The following is a 13,143-nucleotide window of genomic DNA, read 5'->3' as shown; positions in this document are numbered from 1 at the left end:
GTTTAAACTTAATAATTTGATTTAAAAAAATATAACATATCGTTAGACGCCAAATCTCTTTGTAACAATATTTTATCATAATAATAGAAAATTCTTTGAAACCGACTCTTTACGTATATCACACATTTTTTAACATTTTATCATAACAATAATAATAATAAAATACCGGAATAAACGAAGCCCTTACATAGCAATTCAATTCTATAACAAATATCTATCTTTTCACGGTCAAATAATATGATGCAGTGAATGAGTTACTCTTTTCTTAATTAAAGATTTTGTGTTTGAGTTTTGCAAATGAAAAATCTTTTGTAGAAAATGTTTTTTCCTGAATGAGTTCCTACTAGGGCTGTTTCGACCATTAAGGCCATTAAAGCGTTCGCTTGGGACCTCAATTTTTTTTGGGCATCCATTTTTTCTCAAGATGTATGTCATGTGTACAGTATATATATTGTTTTAAAAAAACTCATATATTGATAAATTTGAAAAGAATTTTTTTGGTATAAAATATAATAATTTTTACCTCATTTAATATAAGAATTGTTGTAATAATTGAGAAATGAAAAATTATTTAGTTAATTGTGACATTCTTTCTTATGTGGCTATATTTTTTGTTGCCTCATTTATATTCTGACTATTATAATGAACCAACATTATTAATTTTACATTTACTTTTTTCCCCTTTCACTATTTTTATTCTCTCATTATTGAATATTCTAAAGTATCTCAAATGGTCAAACCTTCTACATTATGCAAAATCTATTGTTGTATGTTTATAAAAAAATTAAATTTATTTTTTGGTGTTTTCTTCAAATTTCAAGCACTAAAACTAATCAACAATTCAACATTGTTTTAATATTATTATACCAACTTATCAAATTCAGTGCAACGCTATTTCAATATTTATATAAATTTTTAAATTTTTTTAATCAGTTTTATTATTTTAACATTATATTATATATTTTTCATTGAAATTTTACATTATTTACGCTCTTACTACAGAATGTCCGTATATATCCTACCTCTCTGGACCTCATTTGTAGGATTATATTGAGTATATTATAATTATTCAATTTATATATGTTAATTAAAAAATATAATGTTTCTCTATAAAATTTAGCTTTAGGCCCCCAAAATTTATTGAAACGGCTTTGATTCTTACTACATAAGGCGAATTCAAATTAGTCGGATTTCAAACTTGGAGTATTTCAACCCCATCTCTATAAATAGATTGTTTTGGCCTAGTTTACATTCTTAACCCATTACCATCACGAGGATACTGCGCCGTTTTAAAACTAATTTCATATATATATAAATAGGGAAGAGAATATCAAGTATAGTATTTGTATCACAATGGCGATGGAAAACCGACATAGCTCAGCCGTTAGCGGCGGCAGCGGTGGTGGTGATATCTACCACCTGCCTGAAGGTTGCATAGAGAACGTACTATCATTGACGAGTCCGAGAGATGCGAGTCAGTTATCGGTGGTAGCTACGATTTTCCGGTCGGCTGCTGAATCTGACGCCGTTTGGGACCGGTTTTTGCCACCGGATTACCGTGATATTATTTCCCGGTCTAGCGGTGGACCGGAATCGATCAATGTCGGTTCTAAGAAAGAGCTTTTTTTCTATCTCTGTGATCATCCTTTTTTCATTGACGGTGGCACTAAGGTAATTATCAGATAAAATTATACTATTTGATTTTTAATTTATGATTCTTCATGTTTTCTGATATTGCATGTATGTATTTTTACGTCGATTTTCGTACGAAATGTTTTTTTTTTAAAATCTGGAATTGTTGAAAAATGTTTTAACTTTTTGCTAGAGTAAGGTTAAAGATGATTTCAATGATATAATAGTTATCATACAGACTGTGAGGTAATTATGAACTATGTTGCTCGGATTCTTCAAAAAATGTTGCAGCGTCCGTCTCGGATCCTGTAAACATGGACAATTTTTTTTTTGGAGGATCCGACACGCACAGGGAGGCATTGAGAGTCTGATCAACATATTTCATTGTGTGAAACTAACAGAAAGAAGAAATGGTGGTTTGAGTTATTATTGAAATCATTCCCTTCAAAGATTGAGGTGGTCCATCAATCGTTAATTCTTGGTAATTTGAATGAAAGCTGATCTAGTTCATGTGTGTGAGATACGATCTGATTGCAATATAGTTATATCAACCTTTATGTTAACTGATTTTGAGTTTGTTCGTAGATTAATTCTTATGTTGAAAAAATAGTGATACACATAGAACTTTGTTATAGTTAGATACTATGTTGAGGTAATTATGAACTATATTTGCTCGGATTCTTCAAAAATATGTCGTAGCAAGCTTGTTGGATCCTCCAAAAATGTAAAATATTTTGGAGTATCCGACACACATAGGGAGGCATTGAGAGTCCGAGCAACATATTTCATAATGTGAAACAGACAGAAAGAAAAAAAAATGGTGGTTTAGAGTTATTATTGGAATCATTCCCTTCAAAGATTGAAGTGGTCCATCGATTGTTTGAGACTTTTAAGTGTGTACTAATTCTTGGTAATTTGAACTGAATGCGGGATATAGTTCGTGTATTTTTCAAGTCCATGTGTGTGTAAGACAATCTGTTTGCAATTGGTTATATCAACGTTTATGTTAAAGAAGATGGGGTAGTTGTTCTGTGTACTTATCAGAGTACAGTATTATATTCTTCTGTGAATGTTATTTTATGATACACAAATCAAAGCCTTTCCACGTACCCATTAGGATTGTGTTAGGGGTGGGGTTGGGTGCACTTTTAGATAGTGTTGGATTTATCTTTAGTCTTTAAGTACATATTAAATACTAATATGTGCTTGTAGATAGTGTTTGCCCACTTGTTGTTGTTGTTGATCACATTGTGTCTTTTCTGCTACACTTTTGATGGCATTGCTTTGATTTTTGGTTCACATGTGGCCTGAACTCTTTTTTTCTTATTTCCTCTACTTTGAACAACTATTGCTGGGTTTAGTTTTGTTTTCTTACTTGCTAAGTATACTTCTGACTTGGTATTGATGAAATCCAGAGCTTCTCATTGGAGAAGCGCAGTGGAAAGAAATGCTACATGTTAGCTGCAAGGTCACTTGCAATTGTTTGGGCTGACACACCTCAGTATTGGAGATGGATCCCTCTTCCCACGTCCAGGTATTTCAATTGACAAGTAGCTTTTATTACGGTTAGAGAAGTTGTCCCTTTTCCCCCAACATTTGCTGTACTTGAATTGACGATTCACATACTTGATCTTTTTATCACATTGTAGTTCTAAGGATCAAATAGTTTGTGCCAAAGCACAGAAGAGTAGAATCGGTTTTTATAAGTTATCATTTTGTCACTCTCAACTCTCAAGTTGATCTAATGCAATGTTTTCATGACTAGGTTCTCAGAGGTTGTCGAACTTCTTGACGTCTGCTGGTTTGACATTTCTGTCACGATAAACACCTCTATGCTATCCCCCGACACCAACTATGCAGCCTACTTTGTGTTCACAATGAAATCCAGGACGTACGGATTTGATCACCAAAGTGCAGAGGGTGTAGTAGGGATTCCAGGGCATGAAAGGCAACCACAGACAGTTTTCTTGGATCCAGAGGCAGCACGCAGGCACATGTACCAAATAGTTCCAAGGCGGTTGGGACTATTGAACCGGATGGCTGATAACCTGAGAGGGGGAGTGAATCCTCCACCTTCAGAAAGTGAAGCACAAGCACGATACCCACAACAGAGAAGTGACGGATGGATAGAAGTCGAGTTGGGAGAATTCTTTGTCAAGAGAGGGCAAGACGTTGAACTCGAGATGAGCTTGACAGAGGTGAAGGAAGGTAACTGGAAAAGTGGCTTAGTTGTTGAAGGGATTGAAATCAGGCCTAAGGAAGGGTAATGAGCTTGATACTGAAAAAGTTCATTTAGTGTCTGTCCTAAGCCATTTTTCTATTGAGGGAAGATTAAAAGTTACAAGGCCTAAACCGATTGTCCCACATGTGGCTGGTGAGATTTGGACCAAAAAAAGTAGAAGATTTGCACCAGAGTTTTTCAAGAAATTGGATCATCATATGGTCAACAGGTGTGAAAATCTAGACTTGTGTAGTGTTCTTAGGCATTTTATATTTTGTTGTGGTCTGTTATGTTTCCCCTGTTGTATTTTGGTCAGTGATCATTTGTGTTAAAATAATTTTGTGGAACTTCAATGCTTGCTTAATAACTTTGTGGGTGATATCACTCCCCATATGTTGTGCATCATGCTAAGAACCAGTTCCTTAACACTCATATTAACGTGTTAGAGGGCATATTTTATGACCAAAACCAGATGCATCCTGCGCCTATGAAACGCTATTACTATTCAAGAAAACACTCAATATGCTACATTTGCCTTAACAGAAGGAAGCAAGAATTTCTTTTATGATCATAAATTTTAGGATAACGATTTCAAGTGATCATTATATCTGTTACTGGGTTTGTTCGAAATTGTATTCAGACTTCTAGCTCTGAGCCCTGTCGGCCTACACTCACTCTTCTATCATCAACTACAAATAAAACCCAGCAAGCTAAAGTCATTGCTTACATCAACAATCTATGTTGTCATGTTTACACAATTTACATCACTACATGTTAGTGTTTTATTTGCTTTCATGTCTCTTGGCTTACAGTAACTGGCAGACAGATTCCATCATAGGCCAAAGTTGATATGAACTGCTTTCAATGACGCATGGAAATGAGTACAATTTTTAAATATACTAGTCGATGATACGTGTATCTCTAAGTGGCCAGAAATTTTAACGAGTAGGAGGAGATGAGAAGGAAAAGGATACGTGTAAATATATGAAGCAAAGTTAGATATATTGAATGATTAGTATATAATATCAAGTAGTTCATGCAGGGTAAATTGTAAGTTTTCTGAGAAAATTTTGCGACAGTTTTCTGAGGTTTGCAATCAAACAGGCAGTGGCTCAATTAATAGCTTGCAAGGAAGCTTCCTAAGACTTCAAGCAGGGTAGCTTAGAAGTCTTCTGAAAAGCCTTGCATTAGCTTTCTGATGCTCGCAATTAAGCAAACAACTTGTAAATAGCAGAAAAGGCTTGCACTAGCTTTTAGAGGCCTGTAATCAAACATGCAGCTTGTAAGTAACTCAAGCAAATTCTTACAATCAGCTTCTGAAAAGTCACGTTTTGGAGTTTCGAGGTCATCAAACAGAAATTTAGAATTATCTCACCTTTCGATATGTATTAATCCATATTTTTTGAAACATGTCTGACTGTCTCTGTTAGACCCCAAATTTTGTGAATCTATTCGTAACGATCTAAGGACCCTCTGTAATGACATGGGGGAATAGTACGTAATGTGTCGTGGATCGTGTTGAGGCTATACATAGTGATCTCTCGGGTACTTACGGAGGATCCCATAAAGGTTATGGAAAAAATTTGATCGAAAATCAGTTAACAAAAATATTCATGGGTTAACAAACACGAAAAATGAAAAAATCGTCTAATTCCGCTTTAGCGGCTCCTAAATGATATGAAAAAACCGATCGAATTTGGTAAACGTTGGCACTATCCACGGCGCATTCATAACATTTAGGAACAACACAAGCGGAGTTACGTGATTTTCTCATTTTTTTCGTGTATCCATGAATTTTTAGGTAAACTGGCTTCTGGTCATTTTTTCTTCAAAATTATTATGGAACCCTCCGTAGGTACCCGAAGGATCAGTACATGCGGAGTCGACACGATCCACGGACCATTCATAGCACTGAGGGGTCGCACAAGCTGAATTAGGCGATTTTCTCATTTTTTTCGTGTGTGTTTGCCAATGAATATTTTGATAAACAGGCTTCCGATAGATTTTTCTTCGAAACCATTATGGGACCTTCCGTAGGTACCCGAGGGATCAGTATGTGCAGCGTTGGCATGATCTACAGTGCATTCATCGCATTTGGGAATCGCACAAATAGAATTAGGCGATTTGCTCATTTTTTCGTATATGTTAGCCCATGAATATTTAGGTAAACTGACTTTCGGTCGATTTTTCTTCGAAACCATTATGGGACCCTCTGTAGGTACCCGTATAATTAGTACATGCGGCGTCTACACGATCTACGGATCATTCATAGCATTTAGGGGCCACACCGACGAAATTAAGCAATTTTCTCATTTTTTCGTGTGTTAGCTAATGAATATTTTGGTGAACTAACTTTCGCTAGATTTTTCTTCGAAACCATTATGGGACAATTCATAGGTACCTGGAGAATCAGTACAAGAGGCGTCGACACGATCAGTGGGACATTCATAACATTTAGAGGATGCACAAGCGGAATTAGACGATTTTTTCATTTTTTTCGTATGTGTGTTAGCCAATGAATATTTTGGTGGACTGGATTTCGATTGATTTTTCTTTGAAACCATTATGGAACCCTCCGTAGTATTCGGGGGATCAATTCATGAGGCGTCGGCACTATCCACGGCCCATTCATAATATTTAGAGGCTGCTTTAGGCTATTTTTTTTATTTTTTCGTGTATGTTAGCCCATAAATATTTTAGTAAAATGGTTTCCAATTGATTTTTCTCAAAACCATTATGTGACCCTACGTATGTACCCAGGGCATCGGTATGTGAGGCATCCGCACGATCCACAATGCCTTTATAACATTTAGGGGCCGCACAAGCGGAATTGGATAATTTTCTAATTTTTCCCGTGTGTGTTAGCCAATTAATATTTTGGTGAACTGACGTCCAGTGGATTTTTCTTCAAAACTGTAATGGGATCCTCCGTAGATACCCAAGGGATCAGTAAGTGCAGTGTTGGTATGATCCATGATGCAATAATAGCATTTAGCGGTTGCACAAGAGAAATTAGGCGATTTTCTCATTTTTTTCGTTTGTGTTAACCCATTAATATTTTGGTGAACTAGCTTCTAATCGACTTTTCTTCAAAATCATTATGGGACCCTCTGTAGGTGCCCAAGGGATAAGTACGTGCGGCGTAGGCATGATCCCCTATGCATTCATAGCATTTAGGAGGCGCACAAGCAGAATTCAAACGATTTTCTCATTTTTTTGTGTGTTTAGCTCATGAATAATTTTGTGAACTATCTTCCATTTGATTTTTCCTCGAAACTGTTATGGGACTCTCTGTAGCTATCTAGGAGTTCAGTACGTGCGGTATCTACACAATTCACGATGCTATCATAGCATTTAAGGGGCCGTACAAACATGAATATTTTGGTGAATTGGCTTCCAGACGATTTTTCTATGAAATCATTATGGGACCCTTTGTAGGTAGCTGGGGGATCAGTATGTGGGGGCATCCGCATGATCCATGACATATTCATATTATTTATGGGCCGCACACGCGAAATTAGATGAATTTCTCATTTTTTTCGTGTGTGTTAGTCCCTAAATATTTTGGTGAAATAGCTTCCGATCAATTTTTCTTTGAAATCATTATGGAACCCTTCGTTGGTACCCAAGAAATTAGTACGTGCGGCGTCGACATAATCCACGGCGCATTCATTTCATTTAGGAGCTGCACAAGCGAAATTAAGAAATTTTCTCATTTTTTTGGTTTATGTTAACCTATGAATATTTTGGTAAACTGGCTTCCACCAATTTTTCTTCGAAACCTTTATAGAACCCTCCGTAGGCATCCAAGAGATCAATACGTGCGGAGGTTTTACCATCCAAGATGCATTCATAGCATTTTGGGATCGCACAAGTGGAATTAAGAGATTTTATCATTTTTTTCATGTGTGTTGTCCCATGAATATTTTGGTTAACTGTCTTTCGATCGATTATTCTTCAAAACCATTGTGGGACCCTTCGTAGGTATTCGGAGGATCAGTACGTGGGGCATCAGTATGATGCACGGTGCATTCATAGCTTTTAGGACCGAACATGTGGAATTAGGAAATATTTTTATTTTTTTCATGTGTGTTAGCCCATTAATATTTTGGTAAACTGGCTTCTGGTTGATTTTTCTTCAAAATTTTTATGAGACCCTCCATTAGTACCCGTGAAATTAGTATGTGTAGCGTCGGCATGATCCACGGTGCATTCATATTATTTAGGAGCTGCACAAGTGGAATTAGAAAATTTTCTCATTTTTTTCGTGTGTGTTAGCCCATGAATATTTTTGTGAACTGAATTTCGGTCAATTTTTCTTCAAAAGCACTATGGGACCCTTCGTAGGTACATCAAAGATTAGTACGTGAGGCGTCGGCAGTATCCACGGTGCATTCATAGCATTTAGGGGGCGCACAAGCACAATTAATCAATGTTTTCATTTTTTTCATATATATTAGCTCATTAATATTTTGGTGAACTGGTTTCCGATAGATTTTTCTACATAACCGTTGTGGTCCCCTCTATAGTTACCCGATGGATCAGTACGTGTGATCTCGATACAATCTATGGCTCATTCATTGCATTTAGGGGCCGCACAAGTGCAATTCAGTGATTTTCTCGTATTTGTGTGTTGGCGCATGAATATGTTAGTGAATTGGATTCAGATCGATTTTTATTCAAAACTTCAATAATACTCTCCGTAGGTACCCAGGGAATCAGTACATGCGGCATTGGCATGATCCACGGTGCATATATAGCATTTAATGGCCGCACAAGAAGATTTAGGCAATTTTCTCATTTTTTTCTTGTGTGTTAGCCCATGAATATTTTAGTGAACTGGCTTCCTGTAGAATTTTTTTAAAACCATTATCATACCCTCCGTAGGTAGCCGGGGGATCAGTACGATCAGTTTCGGCATGATCTACGACGCATTAATAGCATTTAGTGGTACCTTGTGGATAAGTTGTCCGACTTGGCACGACGCACAACGCATTCGTAGCATTTAAGGGTTTCACAAGCGGAATAAGGAGATTTTCTTTTTTTTTTGTGTGTGTTAGCCAATGAATATTCTGGTAAACTAGTTTCCAACCAAATTTTTTTCAAAACCATTGTGGGACCATCCGTAGGTTCCTCAGAGATCAATATGTGCAATGTTTCCACCATCCACGTTGCATTCATAGCATTTTGGGGGCTGTACAAACAAAATTAAGTAATTTTCTCATTTTTTTCGTGTGCATTAGCCATGAATGTTTTGGTGAAGTAGCTTCTTGTCGATTTTTCATCGAAACCATTATGGGACCCTCCACAGGTACCTAAGGGATCAGTACGTGCTGCGTCGGCATGAGCCACAGTGCATTCATAGCTTTTAGGGGGCGCACAAGCGAAAGTAGACAATTTTCTCATTTTTTTCATATATGTTGGTCAATGAATATTTTGGTGAACTGGACTCTGATCTATTTTTCTTCGAAAATATTATGGGACCCTCTGTAGGTACCTCAAAAATAAGTACGTGCGATGGCGGCACAATCCATGACACATTCACAGCATTTAAGGGCCGCACATGCAGAATTAAACAATTTTCTCATTTTTTTTCGTGTGTGTTAGCCTATGAATAGTTTGGTGAACTGGGTTCCGATGAATTTTTCTTTGAAACCATTATGGTACCCTCCATAAGTACCCAAGGGATCAGTACGTGTGGTGTCAATATAATCCACGATGTAATCTTAGAATTTAGGGTTTGCACAAACAGAATTAAGAGATTTTCTCATTTTTTGTTGTGTGTTACCCTATAAATATTTTGGTGAACTGAATTACGATTGATTTTTATCTGAAATCATTATGGAAACCTCCGTATATACCAAGGGGAACATTACTTGTGGCCTTGACACAATCCATGGCCCATTAATGGGATTTAGGGGGCATACAAGTAGAATTAGGCGATTTTCTCATTTTTTTCATGTGTGTTAGCCATGAATATTTGGTGAACAAGCTTTTGGTCGATTTTTTCTTCAAAACCATTATGGTATCCTCTATATATACCTAGGGGATCAGTACGTGTAGCGTCGACATGATCCACGATGCATTCATAAAATTTAAAAGCCACACAAGCGGAATTGGGCAATTTTCTCATATTTTTCTTGTGTGTTAGACCATGAATATTTTGGTGAACTGGTTTCTTATCGATTTTTCTTAGAAACTATTATGGGACCCTCTATAGGTACACAGGGGATCAGTACATGCAGCGTCAAAATGATCCACGACGCATTCATAGTTTTTAGAGGCCGCACAAGTGGAATTAGGCAATTTTCTCATTTTTTTTGTGTGTGTTAGCCCATGAATATTTTGATAGATTAGCTTTCAGTTGATTTTTCTTTAAAATCCTTGTGGTACCCTCCGTAGGCATCCAGGATATCAGTACATGAGACGTCGGCATTAGCCACGAATCATTCACAATATTTAGTGGTCGCATAAGTGGATTTAGGCGATTTTTTTCGTGTTAGTTAGCCCATTAATATTTTGGTGAACTAGCTTCAGATCCATTTTTCTTCAAAACTATTATGGGACCCTCCGTAGGTACCTAAGGGATCATTATTTGCAGCGTCCGTTCCATGGCAAATTCATAGCATTTAGGGACCGCACAAGCTGAATTGGGTGATTTTCTCATTTTTCATATGTGTTAGCCCATGAATATTTTGGTGAACTTGCTTCTGGTCGATTTTTTCTTTGAAACCATTATCGAACCCTCCTTATGTATCCAGGAGATCAGTACGTACAACGTTTGCATGATCCACGGTGCATTCATAGAATTTTGATGCCTCACAAGAGAAATTAGGTAGTTTTCTCCTTTTTTCTTTTGTGTTAGCTCATTAATATTTTGGTGAACTCGCTTCCAGTTGATTTTTATTCAAAACAATTATAGGACCATCCATTGGTATCCATGAGGTCAGTACGTGCGGCATTGGAAGTATCCATGGCCCATTCATAATATTTAAGGCTGCACAAGCGGAATTAGATATTTTTCTCATATTCTTCGTGTGTGTAGCACATGAATATTTTGGTGAATTGGATTTCGGTCGATTTTTCTTTGAAACCATTGTGTGACCCTCCATAGGTAATCATAGGATCAGTACGTGCAGCGTCGGCATGATCCACGACACATTCATAGCATTTAGGAGGTGCACAAGTGGAATTAGACAATTTTCATATTTTTTGTGTGTTAGCCCATAAATATTTTAGTGAACTAACTTCTGATCGATTTTTTCTTCGAAACTGTTATAGGACCCTTCGTAGGTACCCAGGGGATCAATTTGTGTGGCGTCGATACGATCCACGATGTATTCATATCATTTAGCGGCCGCACAAACAGAATTAGTCAATTTTGTCATTTTTTATATATGTTAGACGATCAAATTTTGGTGAACTAGCTTCTGGCTATTTTTCTTTGAAACCATTATGGATCCCTACGTAGGTCCCCAGGGGATCAGTACATGCGGTGTAGGGATGATTAACGGTGAATTCATAGCATTTTGGAGCCTCACAAGTGGATTTAGGCAATTTTCTCACTTGTCATTGTGTCTTAGCCCAAGAATATTTTGGTGAAATGGATTCCGGCCAATTTTTCTTTGAAAATTTTATGGGACCCTCTGTAGGTACTCGTTGGATCAGTACGTGAGGCGTCCGTGCAATCTACGGTGCATTCCTAGTATTTAGGGTCCGCACAAGCGAAATTAGGCGATTTTCTAATTTTTTTCGTGTGTGTTAGCTAATAAATATTTTGGTGAACTAACTTCTAATCGAGTTTTCTTTGAAACCATTAGGGGCGGTATATTCATAGCATTTAGGGGGCACACAAACAGAATTATGAGATTTTCTCTTTTTTTTCTTGCGTTTTAGCCATGAATATTTTGGTGAATTAGCATCCGTTTGATTTTTCCTCGAGACCATTATGGGACCCTCTATAGGTACCCGGGAAATCAGTACATACGTCGTCGGCATGTTCCATTGCGCATAACATTTAGAGGCCACACAAGTGGAATTAAGTGATTTTGTCATTTTTAGTATATTAGTTGATGAATATTTTGGTGAACTAGATTCCAATTGACTCTTCATCGAAACCATTATAGGTCCTCCCATAGGTACCCGGGGAATCAATATGTGCGGCGTCAGCATGATCCACGACACATTCACAGTATTTAGGGGCTGCACAAATGGAATTAGGCGATTTTCTCATTTTATTCGTGTGTGTTAGCCCATGAATATTATGAGACCCTCCATAGGTATTCAGAGCATCAGTACATGCGTAGTTGACATGATCCACGGTGCATTCATAACATTTAGAGGTTACACAAGCGTGATTAGGTGATTTTGTCATTTTTTCATGTATGTTAGCCTATGAATATTTTTGTAATCTAGCTTACAGTTGATTTTTCCTCGAAACCGTTGTAGTAGCCTCTATAGGTACCCGAAGGATAAGTACTTGCAGCGTTAGCACGATCCACAGTGCATTCATAGCATTCAGGGACCACACAAGTGAAATTAAGTAATTTTCTCATTTTATTCGTGTGTGTCATCCCGTTAATATTTTGGTGAACTAGCTTTCAGATGATTTTTCTTCGAAACCGTTATGGAACTATCCGTAGGTACTCGAGGGATAAGTACGTGTGGCGTTGTCATGATCCATGGCGCATTCATTTCATTTAGGGATCGCACAAGTGGAATTAAGTTATGTTCTCATTTTTTTTTCTATGTTTGTTAGCCTATGAATATTTGGTGAACTGGCTTACGATCAATTTTTCTTTGAAATCATGATGGGAAACATTATAGTTACCCATAGGATCAGTACGTATGGAGTTGGCATGATCCATAGTGCATTGATAGCATTTAGAAGTCGCACAAGTGAAATTATGTAATTTTCTCATTTTTAGGGTGTGTTTGCCCATGAATATTTTTTGAATTGGATTTCATTTGATTTTTCCTCGAGACCGTTATGGGACCCTCTTTAGATACCCGAATGATCATTACATGCGGTGTGCGCACGTTCCACGGTGCATTCATAGCACTTAGAGGCCGCACAATTTGAATTAGGCGATTTTGTCTTGTTTTAGTATATTAGCCCACGAATATTTTGGTGAATTGGCTTTCAAAACCATAGTGAGACCTTTTGTAGGTACTCAGGGAATCAATATGTGCGGCTTAAGCACAATCGAAGGCATATTTATAGCATTTAGGGATTGCACAAGCGGAATTAGGCATTTGTTTTATTTTTTCATGTGTCTTAGCCATGAATA

General features: G+C 37.2%; 1 protein-coding gene across 1 annotated transcript; it reads left to right on the top strand.

The window, feature by feature from the left end:
• The first annotated feature begins 1,273 nt into the window (after positions 1 to 1,273).
• Positions 1,274 to 4,200, top strand: LOC129881127 (putative F-box protein PP2-B12). The gene is made up of 3 exons (XM_055955481.1): positions 1,274 to 1,671; positions 3,048 to 3,166; positions 3,398 to 4,200. Exons 1-3 carry the CDS (start codon positions 1,354 to 1,356, stop codon positions 3,897 to 3,899), a joined length of 939 nt encoding a protein of 312 aa, XP_055811456.1. The 5' UTR covers positions 1,274 to 1,353; the 3' UTR covers positions 3,900 to 4,200.
• The last annotated feature ends 8,943 nt before the right edge of the window (positions 4,201 to 13,143 follow it).

The sequence above is a fragment of the Solanum dulcamara genome, chromosome 2 (assembly GCF_947179165.1).
Source record: "Solanum dulcamara chromosome 2, daSolDulc1.2, whole genome shotgun sequence".
NCBI lineage: Eukaryota > Viridiplantae > Streptophyta > Magnoliopsida > Solanales > Solanaceae > Solanum > Solanum dulcamara.
The sequence above is the reverse complement of the archived record's forward strand: the minus strand, read 5'-3'. Positions and strand labels throughout refer to the sequence as shown.

Excerpts from the sequence above, each read along its gene's own strand:
- LOC129881127 (XM_055955481.1), top strand. The coding sequence starts at position 1,354 with ATGGCGATGGAAAACCGACATAGCTCAGCCGTTAGCGGCGGCAGCGGT. Across the intron at positions 1,672-3,047 it reads TCATTGACGGTGGCACTAAG|AGCTTCTCATTGGAGAAGCG; the intron begins GTAATTATCAGA and ends GATGAAATCCAG. Across the intron at positions 3,167-3,397 it reads ATCCCTCTTCCCACGTCCAG|GTTCTCAGAGGTTGTCGAAC; the intron begins GTATTTCAATTG and ends TTTCATGACTAG.